The 22,885-nt window shown below is 30.9% G+C and overlaps 2 protein-coding genes across 2 annotated transcripts; one reads left to right on the top strand and one right to left on the bottom strand.

The window, feature by feature from the left end:
- Positions 1–350: 350 nt before the first annotated feature.
- Positions 351–3,836, top strand: LOC123661802 (chaoptin-like). The gene is made up of 4 exons (XM_045596742.1): positions 351–383; positions 566–3,459; positions 3,562–3,771; positions 3,825–3,836. Exons 1-4 carry the CDS (start codon positions 368–370, stop codon positions 3,834–3,836), a joined length of 3,132 nt encoding a protein of 1,043 aa, XP_045452698.1. The 5' UTR covers positions 351–367.
- A 5,123-nt stretch (positions 3,837–8,959) lies between these two features.
- Positions 8,960–22,529, bottom strand: LOC123661931. The gene is made up of 13 exons (XM_045596863.1): positions 22,439–22,529; positions 21,720–21,823; positions 21,322–21,393; positions 20,740–20,892; positions 17,674–17,872; positions 16,724–16,891; positions 15,969–16,132; positions 15,201–15,332; positions 14,059–14,127; positions 12,772–12,915; positions 11,435–11,560; positions 10,577–10,668; positions 8,960–9,246 (listed from the first exon to the last, which is right to left on the bottom strand). Exons 1-13 carry the CDS (start codon positions 22,527–22,529, stop codon positions 9,066–9,068), a joined length of 1,695 nt encoding a protein of 564 aa, XP_045452819.1. The 3' UTR covers positions 8,960–9,065.
- Positions 22,530–22,885: the final 356 nt, after the last annotated feature.

Here is a 22,885-nt window from a genome sequence, read left to right as displayed (position 1 = left end):
AACGTACGAAAATCAGAAATCAAACGATTCTAATATCTCTACGAGTATATAATCTTCATTTATGTACATATACTTACCTAATATTAGGAGTCGGCAGCAATCATTTTACAATAGCATTTTAAGTTATTCTTGAATATTTTTACTTATTTTTTATTATTTGCTTTACACGTTATACGTGTTCTTATTTGCACTTTTATAAATTTCATTAAATAATACCATAATATATTTTAAAAAACTTTTATTAAACAATACATTACAAAATACAAAATTTAATTTTTTGTACCAATTAAATAAATAATTTTAGCTCAACAATAATGAAAAATAATTTTAATAATTGTTTAAAATTTTCAGATTAATATAAATAACCATGGGAAAGTTAACGTGTAAGTAACATATCAAACATATTCTTTAAAAATAAAAAATAAAATCTGACACAATAACTTTAAGATTCACCTAAAATGTTTGTTTTGGTTGTAATTTCAATATTGTTAAACACAAAATTAAAATCAAAATTATTGTGTTTTTAACACATGCTGTAAATTAATATACATTTTTTTTCTTTCAGATATATTGATAACACTATGCGTTTTATTTAATATTTCTCAATGTTTTACATCCAGACATAGTGGCTTAAAATATGGGAATAACGACGGATGTGAAAAAGAATTTAACGAGGAAGAATGCTTTATAGACTTATATTGTGTATCGTACGTCACTGATATTGACTACATTGGATCTCATGAACACGATACCTGTGAACGTGGAGTTTATTACAATGAGGAGAGAGGAGGGTATTTCGTGCCCGTCCTTTTACATTACAGAAGTTCGCACAGTGATGAAGGCATACCGAGGATACACGATTTCAGCTATGTTACATATATGGTAATATATTTAGATCTAACATTTAATAATTACACAAATTTACCAACTTTAACTGAAATGAAAGCTCTAGAATCATTAAACGTATCACACAATAATATCAACACTGCGAAACTTTCAAATGTCTACAACTTAGAATCACTAATAGAAATTGATTTTTCTTTTAATAAAATTGATACAATTAATATTACTCACGATGAGTTTGTATATAGGAAGTTAAAGAAATTATGGCTGTCACATAACCAACTGATCGATCTACCAGACGCGATATTCAATAATTTATCAGATCTAGAATTTTTGGATTTGTCTTATAATTTCATTAATACTCTAACATTAACGGCATTTGTAGGTTTAAAAGAATTAAAAGTTTTGAAACTGTCACACAACAAAATTTATGAGTTAAATTATTCATTATTTTGCTTAAATTCTTTGAGAGAACTTTATCTCGATGACAATAAAATTGTAAGTATATTAGTTCATGACTTTGAAAGATTAAGTAACCTCAAAATATTAGATTTACGAAAAAATTTAATTCAAGGTTTGGATAAAAATCTATTCAATAACTTAACCCTTGTAAAAGAAATCGACTTAAGTGACAATCTATTAACAGCGATCGACAAAGCTACGTTTTCTACTACCTTTAATCTACAAAGCATAAATTTATCAAATAATAAATTAACCGAAATCCCAATTCGCTTATTCCAAGCAAAAAATATTTCATTTTTTTCTATAGAAAAAAATAATTTACAAGGGTCATTAAAAAGAGGTACTTTTGATGGTTTGCAGTTAAACACTAAGTTGGATATGAGTTATCAAAGTATTTCTACAATAGAAGATTATGCATTTTACGGTCTTGATAATTTGATTGAATTACTATTAAATAATAATAAAATACATACGCTGTCAAACAAATGTTTCAAAACACTCCAAAAATTAGTGCATTTAGATTTATCTTCTAACGTAATAACTCAAATTGATTTTGATAAAGAAAATTTGCTTAGTCTTCGATCACTTATATTCCATAACAATCACATTACGCAAATTAAAAAAGATAATTTCGAGCAACTACAGCTTTTACAGTTTTTAGATTTATCACAAAATAATATATCAAACATTGAAAGTCAATCTTTCAAAACATTAGCATATCTTAATAGTTTATTAATAGATAAAAATCCTTTAATGGGAAATTTACAATCAAATACTTTTGAAGGGTTGTCTGAGGTTCCTAAATTGGAATTATCATATACATTGTTAAATGTCATAGCGAATGCTTCTTTTTATGATATGATAAATTTGAATGATCTAAATATATCCCACAGTAAGGTGTGTGAATTACAATACAATACGTTTTCAAACACTGGAAAAATTGATGTGCTTGATTTGTCTTATAATATGATTAAATATTTTAGCGTTAATGTTACGGACTTAAAAAGTCTGAAAAAATTATTACTAAACAATAACCGCCTGACAGTTTTGTACAGCAATACATTTAAAGGTATGTCAGCTTTAAATCAAATAATTTTATCAAATAATCTCATTACATCAGCCGATATCGATACATTCAAAAATCAAGCAAACTTGCATTATTTAGATTTATCTAATAATACAAATATTAAATTAAATTTTTCTGTCATCAACGAAATGAAATTATTAGAAACACTGCTATTATCAAATTCCATTTCAAATATAACTTTTGAAGACTTTGATGAACTTCCCTTAAGTAAGTTAGAAATTTCAAATTCTAACATTCAAAACATAGGTAAGTTACATTTGAGTAAGTTAAAAAAGATACAATCCTTGTGTTTGAGCAAAAATAATGTGAAACAGTTAGTTGTTGGAGAGTTTTCAGATATGGATGAAATCGTAGAAATAGACGTCAGTTATAATAAAATTGATAGTATACAACCCGGTGTGTTTAAGGATAACCATATGCTAGATAAGCTTAACGTTTCGCACAATGCTTTATTGGCAATCAATTATGGTGTACTTAACGGTTTAGTTCATTTAAAAGTCCTTGATATATCATTTAATTATATAGACAGCTTAGAAACTGAGCGATTTTATAGAGTACCAGCTTTAGAAGAACTCATTGCTGATCATAACAGAATTACAGATGTATCGATAGAAGATTTTCTCGGAACGAATATAAAGAAATTAAGTATTGGTGACAACCCATTATCATGTGAAGTAGTTACGAAATTAAAGATGGCAAGTGATCCGTCATTTATTATTACTGCTTTAAGACACATTGAAGAAAAAGAAGAAAACATTGACGGTATAACTTGTAATTATCACCACGATGAGTTTTTTTTCAACACAAAAATAAATGAGAAACAGAAAAGCAAAGATTATAACGAAAATACATTGATACAAATAAGGGATATTCTTCTTAAGTTAAACTCTGGAAAGATTCAAAATGAAGAAAGATTTATTCATAATGAAAATTTACATAATTTTACAGAAATCCTACAACGTTTACATATGGATTATACAGATAATTGGTCTCAGTTGAACAATGAAACCTTAGGTCTAAGTGAAGAACAGAAAACTACGAATAAATTATTAGAAAGAATTTTAAAAGTAATTGTAGCGACGAATTTAATAAATAAATCAATAACTATACCGAGTAAAGATAACTTAACATCCGATAACATTATGAGTTATTTAAATCAAATCAGGCAGGATATGGACAATGCTATGGTTTTAAACAGAGAAAAAATACTTGCAGAAGTAGAAAGTAAAATTGCATCGGGTATAAGTAAACACATAGAAACTGTTCCCACTATGACATCTTCTCTGTCAATGCATAAAAACGAAAAATTTACATTGAATAACGACCCAAAATCATCTGTATTTGTAGAAACATGCATTGCTTTTATTCTTTTAATTTTGGTTTGTAATGTTTTATATAAATTATATAAGTCCAAATTTTATATTCCTCGTAGGAGATCGATTAGCATTAACCCAATATCTGACGCTATGGATACTTCTAATGTATAATCTTTGAATTCTCTCAATGTAAACTATTATTATTTAAAATTTGCATATAATTGTTATAGCCAAATATCTTACTTTATATGTTTATTGTAATTTAATACAGTATTTTATTAAGATTAATTAGTTTTAATTTGTTTCCTTTTCCTTATATGAAAGTTCATCATTTTTTAGATTTCATATCACAACTCAGATCGTAAGATTGATAAAGACTTGTAACAGTTTTCAGTAATATATTACAACCCACTAGAGATATAACATAATCTTAGTAAATTTTAGATGTGCCATAGTCCTATTAAGTGATATATAATTTCGAGACAAAGTTTTAACGCACATTTTGATTTTAGTTTAAGTGCCCACATACAGAATGATATTGTGTAGTAAGGTATAATGTAACAACTTTATCGGATTTTATTGCGGTTTATTAGATCTTTTACATGCCCGACGTTTCGGATACTTTACAGCAACCACGGTCACGGGAGGACTAAAAAATCCTAAAAAGTTGTTTCATTATAATGAGTGAAATTCGCGTAAGCATAAAAAACGATATTATGTAGTATTCAGCTAAATTATATTAATAATTAGAAAGAATATTTTTAAAACCTTGATGTAATCTCTTGTGAGGTAGGGCACAGCAAAAAATATCTTTCTCAAAGTCCTGAACACGCCCACTGGCAAACAACCTTATAGAAGATTAGAACTGAAAACTACTGCTCTTAAGTGTTGTGAGTTCAAGAGGAGAGGAGGATATCCAAAACTGGTGTGGGGGGTACCTATCTTGATTAAATTAAAATTAGATCTCATAAGAAGAACCAACTTTCGTTAAGAAAAAGAATTATCAAAGTCGGTACGCCCAGTAAAAAGTTATGATTTATAATACAACGGAGGACGACGAAAAAATAGCCAATTAAATACGCATTATTAAAGAGTACCTAGGCTCGGTCCCCCAGGTACTCTTTAATAATGCGTATTACATATTTATACAAATACATTACATACACAATACATACATTTATAAAATATGAATAGTATTTTTTTTTTACCGACAATAATAAAAAATATAAGTAAATATAAAAATAAAAAATAATTCTGATAAAATATGAATAATATTTTTTGATTTTACCGACAATAATAAAAAATAAGAACTGGCTATTTAAATAAAAAATAACGAGTGCAATTAGAAAAAAAAAGAAAAAATAATCAATCTGGAAATCTGAGGATTCGGACCGTGATCCTATCGGTCGCTCGCGACCGGCCGCTTTCCCACTTCAGCTATTACAACTTTATTAACAAGTGAGAAATTTACCTTCATATTCTAACGATATTGTAGCCATTTTTTCATGGCCTAAAAACAGGGATAAAACGAAATTTTATACAAATGAATCCTAGCTAGATTTATTTATCTCCCCCCAAATCCCCTGTAAATTTCATGAAAATCGTTGGAGCCGTTTTCGAGATTCAGATTCTATATATTATTAGTATTAGATAGTAATTAAAAATCAACGAATGAAACAACGAAGTAATTGTTCGATATTATATATATATATATATATATATATATATATATATATATATATATATATATATTTATACATATATTTATATTGTATCATTATTAATGTACACCTTAAGATCGATTAGCGTAATATTTAAAAATGAAAGTTTTGTATTAAATGAATCAAATTATAATTAATTAAAACAAACTATAAATCAAAACACAAATTGACGCTTGCTATTCGTGTTAGTAAACTCTGTTGATTACACAATTTTGGCTATTCCATTTTCTCCCATCACAATATAGGCTAAAACACTTACGACCACTTTCAACACTTTATCTATCTTTGATTTGCTTACTAGGAACAGAATGTTGACGTAAGCTTGTAAGAATGTTGTGCTGATAAAGTAAGATAATCTTAGGGATATTGGTATTCTAAGCTTTGTATCTACGGATGTACTTGCATTTTCACTGCTATATCACTAATGTACCTTTTAAGCGAAAACTAAATAAAATAAATATTATAAAACTATTATTAGACCACACAAAAGTGTTATCAAGGCTCGATATCAATTATGTTTGTAACATCGCAAACAACATTGTCTAGCGTACATTCTGAATATTCTGTCTATTTCTGGATTTGCTTACTAGAGATAGAGTTTTGACGTACCTAAGCTCCACACAAATTGTGTTAAAAATCTATCGCTAGTGGGCAAAACCGTAGATTTTGAAAACGGGAATTAGTAATAACTTTATATTGTCCTAGTAAAAGAAATTTCTAAAATACAAATGTAGTTTTTGAGTTTATTAATTACTAGCTGTGCCCTCGACTTTGTCGGCATAGAATTTAACAATATAGTTATGGTTAAGCTCGCAGAGTTATACAATTAGATATAAAAATCTAAAATAAAAGTAGCCTAAGTTACTCCTTATTACATCAACTATCTGCCAGTGAAAGTCCCGTCAAATCGGTGCAGCCGTTTCAGAGATTAACTGGAACTAACAGACAGGCAGACACACAGACTAAAATTATAAAAAATGTTATTTTGGTATATGTAGCGTGTATACATACATATAAATTTAGTTAAAAGCGGTTATTTTAATATTACAAACAGACACTCCAATTTTATTTATTTATATAGATATACAAATAAAAACTGAATCTCTTATTTATTTATTTATTTATTCTACCCAAATACAGACACATATAAAGAAAAATACAATACAAGACGTACAAAGGCGATCTTACCGCTAAATAGCGATTTCGAAATGAATATTGCTAAGCGCATAATTCGAGAATGGCTCGTCCATATCGGCTAATTCGTTTTTTTGTATGTTTCTTAAGGCCCAAAGGTATTAAATCTAAAAAAAATTAAAAATAAAAATTTAATTTTTACTTAAAACTTTTGACAAAACGAAGTGTGTCTGGGCAACTAGTCTATATAAACAAAAAATAATGTTCCTAAGCGCATAACTCGAGAATGGCTTTATCAATTCGACTAATTTATTTTTTGTTTGTCCCTTGTAGCCTACGGAAGGTTTTGATACTTAAAAAATTGCAAAAAAAAATTAAAAAAGATTTACTATTAACTTTTGACAGAACGAAGGCTGTTCGGGCAGCTAGTTTATAAATTAGCGAAGTATGCTATTACAATGATTTCTGCTCCGGTGTTGTTGGTTCCATTCCCGCCCCGAGTCCGGGTATATATGTATGTTATTTATATGTGTATTTATCAAACAATATGTACGATACCAGCAGTCGGCTATTACCTAAAATACAAGTATTTTGTCTCACTTAGGAGCAGACGACCTTGAGTGAATGTCAAAGATATTTATTTATGATAGCGTTGACATATTTCTAAAATTACCAAAGAAGACATTATAGAAATTTTGGATGCCGACGTGTTTGCGCATTGCACTGGCTGTTGCGCTGACGGTCGTAAGTTCATTCGCTCAAGGCAAATATTTAAAATTGGCCATTGCTGTCTTGTCGTTTTTACTTCTGTATTATCTGATTCTAGGACACAGAAGAAGAGGAAACTCGTATTATATAGTATTTAATATTTTATATCGGGTCAGCTTAATTAATAATAATAAAATAATATCAATATTAAATAAACAGTTAAAAATAGTAAAAATATTATGTAGAACGGCATCGTATATAATATAAACAATGCTATTTACAGAGTCGATTGTGTAATTTAGTACAAATGCTGATAAAGTAGATCCGTTTTGCTAACATTAAAAGAAACGGGGAGTACCCGACACCCGTCTGACCAATGGGAAGCTACTGAAAATGCTGATGATAAATACGGTCACTACGCGACGATATAAGTTCATATTGCTTATGACACAGTTGTATTTTTTTTGCTAACCAACTTTTAGAAAAAGGAGGCGCTCAATTCAACTGTGCTTAGACGACTTTAAAAATGGATGAGGCTCTCGAATCGGTTTTTTTTTTATGTGTGTTAAATTTTTTGACTCAGCGTATTATTATAGGCACCTATTATAATAAAATTACCTTTTTTTAAACGATTTTAATTAAAAAAGAAGGAGGTTCTCAATTCATCTGTATTTTTTTTAAGTGACCTTTTAACTTTTTACTAGGTGTACTAATAGTGATGTTTCTTTTTTTAAATCGAAAGCTGGTTTTTTACTATGTAGCCTATTTTAAATTAAATTGTAATCGTCATATCGTAAATTAAATCTTCGTCGTTTATGAACCGATTTTGATAATTCTTGTTTTGTTGGAAAGGAGATATCCCAAGTGTGGTACCATAATAAGGAAACCAGGATCTGATGATGGAACCCCAGAGAAATCGATTGTAACCCTCGAAAATTTTCGTGACGACTAGTGCGTTTTTGATGTTTTTCGTCAACTTACGTTGTATTACTTACTTATTGATGCAATTAAAATCGGTATTTTTTGTTTGCGAGCAAATACAATTTTTACCCGACTTCAAAAGGAGGAGATTTTTTTTATGTATGTTATTTTAAAACTCTTTACTTGTACCGTTAATGATATTTAATTTGATAAAGTACATTTTTAACCGACTTCAAAAAAGGAGGAGGTTCGACTGTATTTTTTATATGAGTTATCTTACAGCTTTTTACTGGGTGTACCGATTTTAATGATTTTTTTTTTAATCTGAATCTGGTTTTGTCATGAGTTATCACAAATTTGAGCGAGATTTCGATGGCTCCTAAGTAGGTATACTGAGTCAAGTAACAATTTTCGATAATTTCATTTTTTTCAGACATTAATAACATTTATTTCATTTCCTATCTACCTATGTTAATAAAATGGATATCTCTATAAATAACGAAAAGAAGAACACTATCTCATAAATTCATAACATAATATGAATTTTATTTTACACAGTTTAAAGCTATCAATATATTTAATTCAAAATGATTATTTATTTTTTCTTAATTGTGTTAACATTTGAAATATTAACCTTACGCTCTTCTTATCGACTTCCTGTAAAGTTATTAGAAGTAGAGTTGACTCAGTATACTTAGGAGCCATCGATTTGATAACAAGTTTTTGAGTCATCGTCGATATAAATTGAACAATTTAAGAACAAAAAATTATTTTAACAACTTTAATTAACACAAACATATTTTGAAAACATTAAAACGTCTTAATTAGGCTCGAAAGTGTTATACTTTGTAATATAACCACAATTTACATAAGTTATTTAAAGAAATCTTCAAACTCATTACAATGATCGCCGTAGTCAACAGGAAATAGTTTTGCGCATTCAACCTCACCAGCTACCGAGTCCCGGCTGACGTGTACTGGACTCAGCTGAGTCAGCTCCAATAACGCTAGATCGGATTTTATAGACACCATGAAAGCCACTGTTAAGTCCTCCCTAAAACGAATAAAATCATTATGTGCGTGTCGTTATTTGAAATTTTGAATCAAATCCATAAATAACTCTTTAATCTTTAATCTATATTTGACATAGTATAGATTCTAAATTTAATTTTTTTAAGTTATATTTCTTTTGGCGCTTTAGATCAAAATGATGAAGGTTTTACGATGCACGCGCACACGGTAACAAAATACCGACACCCTGAACTTAGCTAGACAATGAAGTATAACTTCTTACGTGCGTACATAAGTACACACAAACATTACATTTTTTATTACCTACGTATAAAGGATAGCATAGACTTATTTGAAACTATGTTTATAAATAGCTGTGGACATTATTTGTTTCCACGCTAAATCGTTTGAGGTAATCTAAATGATTCCTAAGGTTAACCACCTTTTGTGTGAAATTATCATAAAATATAATGTTTACAAAGACATTTTTATTTTTAAATATAATAATACTAAGTTAGGCGAAGATGTTTCATATATCTATTTAATCTATGTAAATAAAAATGAATGTTCCTAAGTGCATAACTCGAGAATAGCTCGACGACTTCGGCTAATTTATTTTTTAACCGACTTCCAAAAAAGGAGGAGGTTCTCAATTCGACTGTATTTTTTTTTCGTATGATCTTCGAGGCCCACGGAAGGTTTTAATATTTTTTTTCAATAAAAAAAATTACAATTAACTTTTGACAGAACGAAGTCTGTCCGGGCAGCTTGTTCTACATAAGTTTCATAATTTTTAATTGGTAAGACGTTAAAAAAAATACTAAAATTGAGGTATTCGCAGCAGGAAATATCCTGCTCGAAATCTGGAGCAGCCCTACTGGGGAAGTACCTCGACCTTAGAGAAGATCACAGCTAAATGAATACTGCTTTTAAGCAGTGTTATATTCCTGTGGTGAGTAAGGTGACCAGAGTTCCTGGAGGTAGGGTCGGCAACTCGCTTGCGATACTTGTAGTTTTATTTATTTATTTTTATTTTATATTTTATTGTACACCACAAATATATTACAAAACAAAGCATAAAGATAGTTACAGAGAGTGAAGTACAATGGGCGGACTTATGGCTAATTAGCCAATTCTTCCAGACAACCCATTTTTACACATTTTTTTTTTATAATTTTACTAAAAAAAACTAATTTAATGCCAGTAACCTTTTAATGCCAGTAACTTATTTACCATTATTCTATTAACAATATTATTCAGGTATAAACCATAAAATATTCGATTATACATCACGTTACGACAATTAAAATGGCGTCAAGATACAATAGAGATGAAAGAAGGAGGTATGGAAACTGTTACATACGTGTACTTACAAATTATGAAATATTTTCCTCCTTTCAAACTGTTTGATGCTATGTGCAACAAGGGTAGCATTGTTAGGATTAGTGCCTTTGAAAATTCCCATCTAGAATTAAATAAGAAAAAACAAACGGCTTTAGGCCCTACCATAATGGCATAGCAAGAAATGTTCGTCTCAAAATTTAGAGCAACCCCCCTTTGGAAGTACCTGCAAACTTATCACATCTCAATAATGCTGCAATCAAGTAGTGTGGTGTTCTTGTAGTGAATAAGTTTACCACAGCTCCTAGGATAAGTCAGGGGGTTAGGATATCTAATATATAAAATTCTCGTCTCATGGTGTTAAACATTGAACTCCTTCGAAACGGCTCGACCGATTTTAATAAAATTTTGTAGGCATATCGGGTAGGTCTGAGAATCGGCCAACATCTATTTTTCATACCCCTAAGTTATAAGTTAATAACATATATGGCAAAACAACGTTTGCGACTACACCAGAGCGGTCTTCAGTTCAAGGATACCCAATGCATTCACAAAATTTCTATCAATACATACGTGTTTTACAATACCTTCATTACGTACTCAATAAGAACCTCAAGGACGAAGTTAGTTTTATAAAATGGCTTACTGATTAAATTCAAATATAATTCATTAGTATAAGCAATGATTTTTTTGCTATTAAAATCAGCAGCATCATTTTAAAACACAATTTTCCTTATAAAATTATACTTCTATCCATAAAATTCTATCCATAATGTTTTTACATGTATTTTTTGAGTGCAATAAAGTATATATATATATATATAAAACTCGCTACTAATATTCGCTTGGTATCTTATTGTTTTTTTTTTCTCAAGTACCAAAAATCTTACATGTATTATATCCTTCTTATAGCACGTTACAGCTTCTATAGCTTTGTATCGCTTAGTCATATCAATCATCACTGCAACGTGAGGTGGAAGAAATTCAGGTTCCGGAGTAACATGCTCTAATACCAACTGAAAAAAAAATCAACTGAAAAAAAAACACACGCGCGTGCGCATATGTACTCTTGTGTTTAATGTTCAAATGGTATTTTGAAACTATAACACATAGATAAGTGAATATTTGATGATATTTTGTTTCAGGAATCCCGAAGCAGAGACAAAACAAACAAAGTCAACACAAACAAATACTTTGACCACGATAAACATTTGTTTGATCTATACAAATATTTGTCATGTGTGGGTGTTAGTTTATCCAGTTGTAATTATTACACCAAGTTTTTATCAATTACTGCCTTAACAAAACGGATATGTAGTACCTTTAAAACGTTCTCCAGATGTTAGAATAGCGTAAGGATTGATAAAGTCATACCGTTACTACACCGCCGCCGTGCTTAGGTAAAAGGCAGTAAATTTCACTTACTGATTTTTGAACCAACTACAAAAAAGGACGAGGTTGGCTCTCAATTCGACTGTTTTTTTTTTCTTTATGCTTTTTTTTCTTTGTTATATTACACGACATCCATAGGCTATGAGTTGCCCAAGCCTTTGTGTATGTTATCTCATTACTTTTTAGTAGGTGTAGCAATTTTTATGATTATTTTATATTAGAAATTAGGAAACTGGTGTTTGTCAAAATGATTTAATATTGATCGAGATTGGACGAAAGGTTTTCAAGATTTCCGTAATAATGCGTATTTAGTTGACACTTTTTTGCAACCTATATTATACGTATTACTTTTAGATGTTATTTAAGGTTTTTCGTTATAGAATGAAAAGTTAAAAAAAAAATAAAAAAATCAAAAAATTTCCTCTTTTATTTCAACTTTACGCGTTTGACAGTTCAAAATACAGGTTTTCAGTTAAGTCAGCTAGTTTATTGATAAATTAAGCTTTTTTTGGTTAAAGTGTTTATAGGTGAATCTGTCCCAAATCAATCTATAAATAAATAGCAAATTGGCTAAACTCATTACTGTAGGTGATTCTCAACACATTTTTTTAACACACACACGCACACATACACACACACACACGGTCGTCTGTTCCTACAGTAAGCAACTTAAGTAACGTTGTAAGTAACAGCCGATTGATATAGCTACATATTATTTTTGATAAATTTTGGTACTTAGAAATCAGAAATATAAACAAATAAATATAAATATTACACTTAGACTCTAGAAAGCAGAGCCACTACAAACTGTGCCAATGGTTAATGTGCCATTTACCGTGGGAAATAATATAGCCAAGCCGTTTGTTTTAGCCACGTCATTCGGAGGTGCATAAAATCCTGGTATGAGGAGACCGGCGGGTGGGAAATATTCATAATCATTTTCCCCCTCACTGCTTTCTTCTTCTTCATCCGAAAGCTCCTTTGACAATTGCAAAAATTATAAATTTAATTATCTTTCGTGAAAACGTAAAATTAATATAAAAAAAATACTCTTAAGCCTGTAATATTGTACTGCTGGGCACAGGCCTCCGAGGCACGGGAGACCCATAAGGACTGCACAAACACCCAAATAACGGCAAACATCTCTATGGCCAAAACAAATGTGTGCTACGTGCAGGGATCGAACCCGCAACCTCATCGTCGACAAGCAAAAACATTTTCAGATACCTACTTCTCATGAGGATCGGATCCAAATTTATTTCATACAGTATCTAATATAATGTAAATTTGTAATTATAAGTTTAAAATTTATTTTATTTATTAATTTGAACGCAGTTTGAGATGCTCTCCGGCCTCCTGGACCGATGATCTACGTAAAATTGCCGGTTGTGGCTGCATGAGAATTGCGAAGAACCGGGATGATTGTCGCAAACTTAGGAAAATCTATGTCCAGCAGTGGACTACGGTAGGCTGAAGTGTTGATAATGATGATGATGATGATTTTTTTTAATACCTACGATTTTATTTTTGTGTTACCCCACATTAGGAATTCTAAACATTTTTGAATATCATATCAAAAATAAAATCGTAGGTATTAATAATAGCATGGTGTCGTCTCCTGTCAAAGATTTTCATTGTAATATGAAACTTTGAATAGTTACGGGTCTCTGTAAAGAACTCACTATAGACGGCGCCACGGTTCGCTTAAACCGAAAATAAAAATCATCATATCAAAAATTTCGCTCTGGCGGGTACATCGTTCCATAGCTTAATTGGCTAGAGCGCCGACACGGTCAGTCGGAGACGCGGGTTCGAATCCCGCTGGAGCGGTCAATTTTTGATATGATATTCAAAAATGTTTATGATTTTTTTTTTTTTTTTTTTTGTTGAATTCACAGTTTTTTATTTAGTTAAAACACACATATGACAAGTGATATGTAACAGAATCACACAGGTGGAAAGTAAAGTTGAACCAAGTTATTACAAAATAACTAAATGTAACGGTACATTTCAAACGTTGTGGTAGGTGGATTTTTAAAAACTTTCAACCGACCCTTTTTAATAATTATCTTCTCAAATACCATAAATGATAATATTTTTGATGATTGAAATAGTTACTCACCTCTGGTACAACAATATCAACGGTATCGTCTTCAGGCTCTTGTCGAAGCTTTTCCAAAGCTGATAAATTCTATTAAATTAAAATATTAATTAGGCATAAAAGCTATACACAATTTTTTGCTCAAAAAATAAAAAAACGCATCACCATTCGATTAAAACAAAAAATCATCGACATCGGTCCACCCAGTTAAAAGTTCTGAGGTTACATACATACATAAAAAAGTCAATCAAATTGAGATCATCCTCCTTTTTTGGAAAAAAAAAGTAATCCAATATTATCTTCATTGTTGATTGCTTATTTTAAAAGCTAAAATAACAATATCAACAGGAATAGATAACAATTTAATCTATTTAAAATGTTACGACCTTAAGACTCCATAGCACAATAAATTATTCTTTAGACATTACCATAGTATTTTTTTTTACTGAACTGAACAGAAACACCTTGAATGTTCCAATGCTGAACAAATATCTCCTCGTTAATTCATTACAGTTTGGCTTACAATTTCAATACCAAGAATAATCATGGTCATCACATGTTTATGATAATAACACGTCCAAGGCATAGCTGGGTAGACCAAGGTTAACTATTCTCCACAATTACCAACGCTCCACTCAACTAGTGATTATGGTTGAAGAAACTCTGATGAAATGTTGCCCCAAAAATAAGCAGGTGTGGGGTAGTCAATGTGCCACCCTAGACTTTGGTCGCGTTAGACCCTGCATATAAAAATGTGATATAAAAACACGTGGGCATGAAATATTACGTCGTGAGATGAGATTATTATCTTTAGCAAATCAGTTGATGGATAACGTGTTCATTTCATACAGATGACTCATTCCAAAATATTAAAAAAAGTGTCCTCTTTTTTGAAATTAAGGAAAACGTCTTACATTGAAAGATTAAACATGAACAACATCTTTTTTAAAGTTATATTTCTTTTGGCGTGCTAGTGAGAAATTATGAGAAAATATATTTATGATGAGAGCGTCACGATAAAAACCGACACCCTCAGGTTACCTAATCAACAAAGAAGAAGTTAGCAAACGTGAAGTAATCCAGTAAATAACGTGCGTCCATGAGGATTTTTTGTATTTGAAACTTTACTCAGCATTTATTTATATAAGATCGTAACGACATACGCCAGCCTTAAGTAGTTCAAGCTTTCGTTGTTCTCTTTGAGCTCGTTTCGTTTGTATTGCATCTTCAATAGCTTGTCTCGCTAAACGTTGCATCTCTGATAAACGCCTTGCTCTTTTTTCTAACACTTCTTCCTAGGAAAGAGTACTTTATAATTTCTCTTATTATTATTATATTAAAATTAGAAATGAGTGGGTATATTAAAATACATTGTGTTAAAAAATATATCGTAGTAGCTAAAGGAAATAGTGTCTGTGTTGGATTGTCCGGAATAAAATGTCTAAATAGCCATAAGTCCGCCTACTTCACAGTCTATAGCTATCTTAAAATAAGTTTAATATGTAACATGAAGTTTTGGTGTGCAATAAATAATAATAAATAATAAATAGTGAAAGGTATAAGGAACAAGAAACGTTATATTGTTACTTAATTTCTTTACTTCTTTGGTCTAATTTTAAAAGATGATCGTAACTTAGATTATTTATCAAGCTACTTTTGTACAATCGCTGGTAATCGGAAAGGAATAAAATGATAAACAAAGACAGAAACATTGTCTATGTTAGTACTCGCTTAGTATCAATTACAGACAATTTAAAATTTAGATTAAACTGCAACTGACACATCATTTTAATAACTAATAAGACAACAACAACAACAAACAATAAAATTACTCCGGTGAATGAGTTCGAAAACACAGTATATGTAATATACAATGTAAAGTAAGTCGTAAACTTCTAAATAATATAACATCAAACATATCTATGACATACTTTTAGTCTTAATTTCTCTTCACGACGCTGACGCAAAACATCTTCTTTAGAAGGGCTGAAGGTGTTATAAAAATCAAAAGCAGTCTTTGGAGGAAGTTGCTCTTGTAGCGGTCTTGTTTCGTCTAACGGCATTTTTTCCTCGTACAGTATTTTACGTACCAAGGCTATAGAATAACAATGTAATTATTTAAAATCCCTTTTTTATATGAATTTAATGGCGTATTTGAACACAAATATTAGCTTAATTTTCAATAAAAAAAAAATGTTATTATTTTCTGTTATGCCTATAATAATCTAATTTACTACCTATACGTAGGTACGCGTACATATGACATCACATTGTAACGATTGGAGCGCCTGCGTTGTGCTTCTATGAAACGAAGTTTAGTACGATTCTTAGTACTAGCTATACAAATAAATAAAATTAGAGTGTCTGTTTGTAATATTAAAATAACTGCTTTTTACTAAATACATATGGATGTATACACGATACATATACCAATTTTCTTTTTTTTTACAATTTTTGTCTGTCTGTCTGTTTATTCCCGCTAATATCTGAAACGGCTGGACCAATTTGACGTGACTTTCACTGACAGATAGCTGATGTAATACGCGAACGAAGTCACGGGCACAGCTCGTATTCAATAAGTGCGAACGTGAAACATCGACACAGGTCGACGCGGGAAACAAAAGATTTCAAAAAAAAAAACAACAAACAACAATAAAAATCTTATGTGTATCATTAAATTACTAACACACAAAATGCTTATCCTCATCTAGTAATCTAAAACAAATAGCAAGAGCGGGTCCAGAAAGAAGCATATGTAAAGACGCCTCGTTAAGTGGAGCGTCTCCATTATAAAGCAAATCTTCTGCGGTTTCCTTAGACAACTGGATCTCTTCACGACCTATCATTATTATATCTGTAAGAAATAATTGTTCTTTTAAAGCTACTCGTTGATATCGCGTTTAAGCGAGTCGATCGGGAGTCGTTTTCTTGGAGCAGGACCAGGAATGATGAAAACTCAGGATGTAGGTCTGTATCAGTAGTGGATGACAGTTGCCTGTTGACGACGATACGATTTTGAACTTTTTTATAATCGTTTGATTTTAAGCTCGATCAAAGGAAAATGCATCCTTGTGGGTCTTCTCACCGTGCCTCGGAGAGTACGTTAAGACATCGGTCCCGGTTGTTATCATGTACATCTGATAGCGATCGTTACTCATAGTAGGGAATATATCCGCCAACCTGCATTGGAGCAGCGTGGTGGATTAAGCTCCGATCCTTCTCCTACATGGGGAAAGAGGCCTTTGCCCAGTAGTGGGATATTACAGGCTGAAGCAGGAACGATAAAGAAACACATAAATGTACAGGAGAAAATAAGACAAAATACATTACACCATATTTTATATTCCCGGTGCTAATCTCTCAGTAGGCTACCTTTCAGAAATTTCACTTCTGCCATGTGTGAATTGTACTCATATACTTTTTTTTTTAAATATAGAACACCACGTTTTATAGAAACGGAGCTAAGTCTACTGCAGAATCTTATATGAAAACTTTTTGTTTCTGTTTGTGGACTTACGTCATTGTCAGAACAGCGACTCGAGCAACTTTTGACAGGAAGAAAAGAAACAAACAACAACAGTTGCCTGAATCGCCCTTGACCTTGTTTTCTAAAAGATAATCTTATTTTAACTCAACTATTTATATCCCATCTCTCATATAACTCGGGATGAGCGTGTTTCGCATGAGGCCAGTACAGTACAAAGTTCAGATGTTTCAAGTGGGGGACCATCAGCTCAGCTCTGTGACGTTTCCGAGCTGCTTGACGCTGGTCCCTCAGAGTCTTAGCTACCATTTCCTCTTCTTGTTTTTCTAATGCACGTTTTTCTTGCCATTCCTTAAATTTATAACTATATTAACTAATGCTAAAAAAATATCTCAATTTATATATTTTAAATTTATACCGTCTAAGTAGATTTGACGACGCGTTGACGCAGAGGTCATAGCACTGGCTGTTGCGCTGGTAGTCGCGGGTTAGATACCCGCTCACGACAGACATTTGTATCGGCCATATAGATGTTTGTCGTGGTCTGGGCGTTGTGCTTGTGTACTGTGTGTGTTTCCGAACCCCCGACACAGGAGAAAATCTTACTGGGGGCCGTTGAGTGTGAAGCGTTTATTTATTTCTTTCACAAAAATTTGACCAGTAAAGATTGGTACTAGTAATAAGACCACCTACTCCAACTGAACTGTAATTGAAGTAATAAGACAACCTAAACAAACTGAACTGTAATTGAAGTTATAAGACCTCCTACTCAAACTGAACTGTAATTGAAGTAATAAGGCAACCTAAACAAACTGAACTGTAATTGAAGTAATAAGACCTCCTACTCAAACTGAACTGTAATTGAAGTAATAAGACAACCTAAACAAACTGAACTGTAATTGAAGTAATAAGACCTCCTACTCAAACTGAACTGTAATTGAAGTAATAAGACAACCTAAACAAACTGAACTGTAATTGAACTAACAACAATAAAGCTTTATCATTATTTATATTAAATTAAAAATAATTAAAGCTATTTTAAATTTTAAGGATAGAAATAAACACTGTGATGATCACCTAAATTTTTTTAAACATTGTAATATCTTACCAGTTAATATTCAATTTAAGTATATAATGTTAAAGGAAAATTATTCAAATCAAAAATTCTGGCAACATATTAAACACCCTACTTACACCCGTGCTATCGCAAAAAACCGATTATGGACTACTAGGCGCATACACGACACATATGGTGAGCGAACTACCGCTTATTTAGTGCCTAGACTAATAAATGACTTACCATCAAAATTGATTGAAAGTATTAGCCAATAACTTAAAAAATAAACTTAAAAATTACTTTCTTGATACTATTGTGACTTGACATATTTAGTGGTGAGCATCTTTTTATTTGAGTTTGCCAGCTTGCTTCTAATAGGAGGGTGGATAATTATGTAATTATTTTATATATATATTTAGTTCATTGGTTACTAAATAGCATTGTCATAAACCGCGTAAAACATGCGTGGTTTTTAATGCTATTTATATTAAATATGTACAATATTGTTTATTTGATAAATAAATTAAAAAAAAAATCAATTTATCTATTTTTGTTTACGAAACAAATTATGGTGGCTTATACTCGTATCACGACTAGATATTTGAATGTGCGAACAATAGGATTCTCCGTTGGCTTCCATGTTGGGCTCGATTTGGGAAAATCATACAACAGCCTATCTAGCTTTGATTGGGAAATTTAGTGTAAAATCAACTGGGTTGTCTTTGGTCTAGGGGTTATATTTAATTAATATGGGCTTGTACATTTATCATGTGAGGGGTACAGGAGTTCAGAAATACATCACAAAATATCACAAAGATATTTGAGATATCAAGTGTATTTATTTTTTATTGAACGCGCTTTTTCTAAACAAAAAAAAAAACATCCAACAAATACCCAGCAGCCTTGATCCCTGCCTAGAAATTTGTATCATGACGCTTGATTTTCCAAAATTTAATCAGATCGTATCTGTATTTAAATATAAATTCTAATTATTATTTTTTTAATTTAATTTACTTTCCATAGAAATACAAGTGGTATTTGGGTATATGAAGGAGGAGCTTAATCTAAAACCTTACCACATATCACCACGGGGTTGACAAGTTTCTGAAACACATCATCATTAATATTCATTCGATTATATTGAATCATGATTTATATCAAGAACAAGTATTTTATATTTCCATCAGAATCTATCAAGTACTGCCAATCGGAAGATTACAATCGTTTTTTACATTAGTTTTTTCCACTTAGATTAAACTCATAATCATGGTCCACTAGATAAATAGTAGTTATATATATATATATATATATATATATATATATATATATATATATATATATATATATATATATATATATATTACATTGAGATTCCCCACATCGGTTCCACTCAGTGCCCAGGTAGAATATACTGACTTAGAGTTATTACGTTTATGTAAGGGTTTTCTAATTTGGGTCTGAGTGGGCTCTTGTAGGATTTTTTACTTATGAAAGCCCTCTTATTACCCAATGAGGGCCAGATGTATACACTGTGCGATCCTCCAGTAATTTCTAGACGGGAACGAGTTCATAATTTTTATACGTCCACATATCGAAAAAACAATTTTAAGTTACTCAATACACATAGTTGAGTTTGTTCGCAAACGAAAAAAACCCGACTACAATTACATCGACAAGTAATATAATATACGTAGACGAAGTAAATATGCGTTATTAAAGATTACTCAAAAAGTAGACATCATATCACGATCAAATTTAAACGGGACTACAAAACAAACATTAGCTTTAAGAATCATCAAAATCGTTACACTCAGTAAAAAGTTATGATACATAATACAACGTAGGTCGACGAAAAAATAGTCAAATAAATACGTGTGATTAGATATAAATCTTTAAGGTAAATGTCAGATCCTGATTAAATTAAAATAGGGCCACAAGATAACCACTTTCGATTTAAAAAAGGATTATCGAAATCGGTTTACGAAGTAAAAAGTTCTGAGGTAAAATACATAAAATATACACTCGAATTGAGAATCTCCTCATTTTTTATAAGTGGGTAAAAAAAGTACAAGCACGTCTAACAAAAAAAAATTTTCTACTTCTGGAAATTATTTTAAGGAGTTGGTAAATTTAAATTACAAGCAAAAAATTAATAAATCACCCGTTCCTCTGGCGAAGCTTCATCTAAGTCATACACCTTTCTGTCTACTGATATACCTTCTTGTTCTCTTTTATAATATTCGATTTCTTTTTTTGCCACTTCACCAAAAAGAATGTTATTTACTCCGCGGAATACTTTTGTTATTTTTTGATTCTGTAATTAAATAGTACCTATTTATTTTCTTATAAACTATACCTACTAATTAGCATTAAATTCCAGATTATTATATAATTAAACCTACCAGTCTCAATAATTATATCATAATCAAATTTAATTTTTAAATACTAACAAAATAGAGACATAGATACTGCCAAATATCTTTTCTAGAAAATTCGCAAATAACTGAGAACTTAATACTCGTACGATAAAGACAATCTTCTTTGGTACCTTAGCTATAAAAATGCGTTTTTTCATTACGTTTTTATAAACGTATATTTAGGTGATCTTATTTTTTTTTTCTTTTAATACGCGGAATAAAATATTAAGCCTGTGTCATCTTTTAAAATACAGGTATTTAAAACAGATAAACAGGAAACCTGTACCATTTATAACAGCTATTTAGTAGGTTAATAAAATACTTACTACAACAAATATAAACATGGGCTCGCTTTGATATCGAAACCGTTTTAGAGATTGAATGTCATCCACACAAACCTATAAAATAATAACACAATTACAACATTTAATCATTCTGGTGTAGTTGTGTGTGTGTGCGTGTGCAGCCACTCGATAAGGGTATTTCTATTTGTACAAATGGTTGTTTCTGTCTGGGTGTCAGTCCTTGTAGGCCACACCAGCGTGCCTTGGAGAGCTCATTAAGCTGTCGGTCCTGTTTGATGACTTTGTTGTCATGGGGATCTGATAGCAATCGTTAAGTACTCCGATTTTAAAAATTCTATTAATTGTATGGCATAGTCATCAGTTACTTAAGTGGGGGAAAATAGAACAAAAGCTAATAATTTATACATAGTAAGATATACTCTTAATAAAACAATCTTTCCATCTCCCCAATCCAGTTTGATTCGTGTGAAGAGATGATCCAATACGGTGCATGGTCCAGCGAATGAAGAATATAAATCAGCACCTACAAGGAAATAAACAAAAACAAACACTCGGCTCTTAACGGACCCCTGTAAGATGGAGTATTTACCTGTTGATATATTTGAACGATTAAAACAAAACTTTTTGTAGGACAAACATTCGTTTTTTTTTTTTTTTAAGGATAGATTTGTGTAAGTTTTTATAACTTTTTACCGGGTTGCTTACATTGTTAGTACCAATACAACAAATTATTAATACCTAACTAGCAACGCGCCCTGGCTTCGCACGGGTACAATGCTGATACTTAAATACTATCTCCAACAAAAGAAAGTTTCGCTACCACATTATACATGTATTATAGATATAAACTTTTCTTTTAAACCACTCTATCTATTTAACAAACCGCATCAAAATCCGTTGCGTAATTTTAAAGATCTAAACATAGGTACATAAGAAGAGACAGCGGGATGCGACTTTGATTATTATAGGCACTATTCAGTTATTAATTGAATTTATAAATTAATTCAATCTGAAATTTAAATTTTGCTAATATCGAGCTAAAACCATCAGAAAGAAAGGTTAACCTTAGGCAAGATAAAAAAAGTAATGAGCTTTATAAGATGCTAATAAGTAAAAACATAAACGAAATACTACTTACAAATAAGTCTATCCGTGATATGAGCAAGGATATATTCAAACTCTTTTTCATTATTTATATTTAAGAATAATTCTACTTTCTTTTTCGCCATTTTAGTATGTATAAATACAATAAACAATTTATGAATCGCGTTGGTCGTGAGACGTGGTAAAAAAATTATGTTTAGCTCGCATACGAAAAAAAACTTACTACTTACTTGACTTCAATTTATATCGAAAGTAAGATACCTAACTTAGGTAGATAGTCAAAAAAATAACTTTAAAAGTTGGACAACATGCTCAATACTAGCTTACGATTTATAAAAAGAATCATAAAAATTGATACTTTCAGTATGTACCTATATAAAAATAATGTTTAGGTATGCAAATATAAACGTCTCAAATATATTTAGCCGGTTTATCTGCAAGACCGACGTAATAAGAAAATGATTTTGTCACCTATTTATGT

The sequence above is a fragment of the Melitaea cinxia genome, chromosome 17 (genome assembly GCF_905220565.1).
Source record: "Melitaea cinxia chromosome 17, ilMelCinx1.1, whole genome shotgun sequence".
Classification (NCBI taxonomy): Eukaryota; Metazoa; Arthropoda; class Insecta; order Lepidoptera; family Nymphalidae; genus Melitaea; species Melitaea cinxia.
This window is presented reverse-complemented; position numbering and strand designations above follow the sequence as displayed.

Excerpts from the sequence above, each read along its gene's own strand:
- LOC123661931 (XM_045596863.1), bottom strand. The coding sequence starts at position 22,529 with ATGGCGAAAAAGAAAGTAGAATTATTCTTAAATATAAATAATGAAAAA. Across the intron at positions 14,128-15,200 it reads TTGAACTACTTAAGGCTGGC|AATTTATCAGCTTTGGAAAA; the intron begins GTATGTCGTTAC and ends TTAATTTAATAG. Across the intron at positions 10,669-11,434 it reads ATAAGAAGGATATAATACAT|ATGGGAATTTTCAAAGGCAC; the intron begins GTAAGATTTTTG and ends ATTTAATTCTAG.
- LOC123661802 (XM_045596742.1), top strand. Across the intron at positions 3,460-3,561 it reads TATTAGAAAGAATTTTAAAA|GATATGGACAATGCTATGGT; the intron begins GTAATTGTAGCG and ends CAAATCAGGCAG.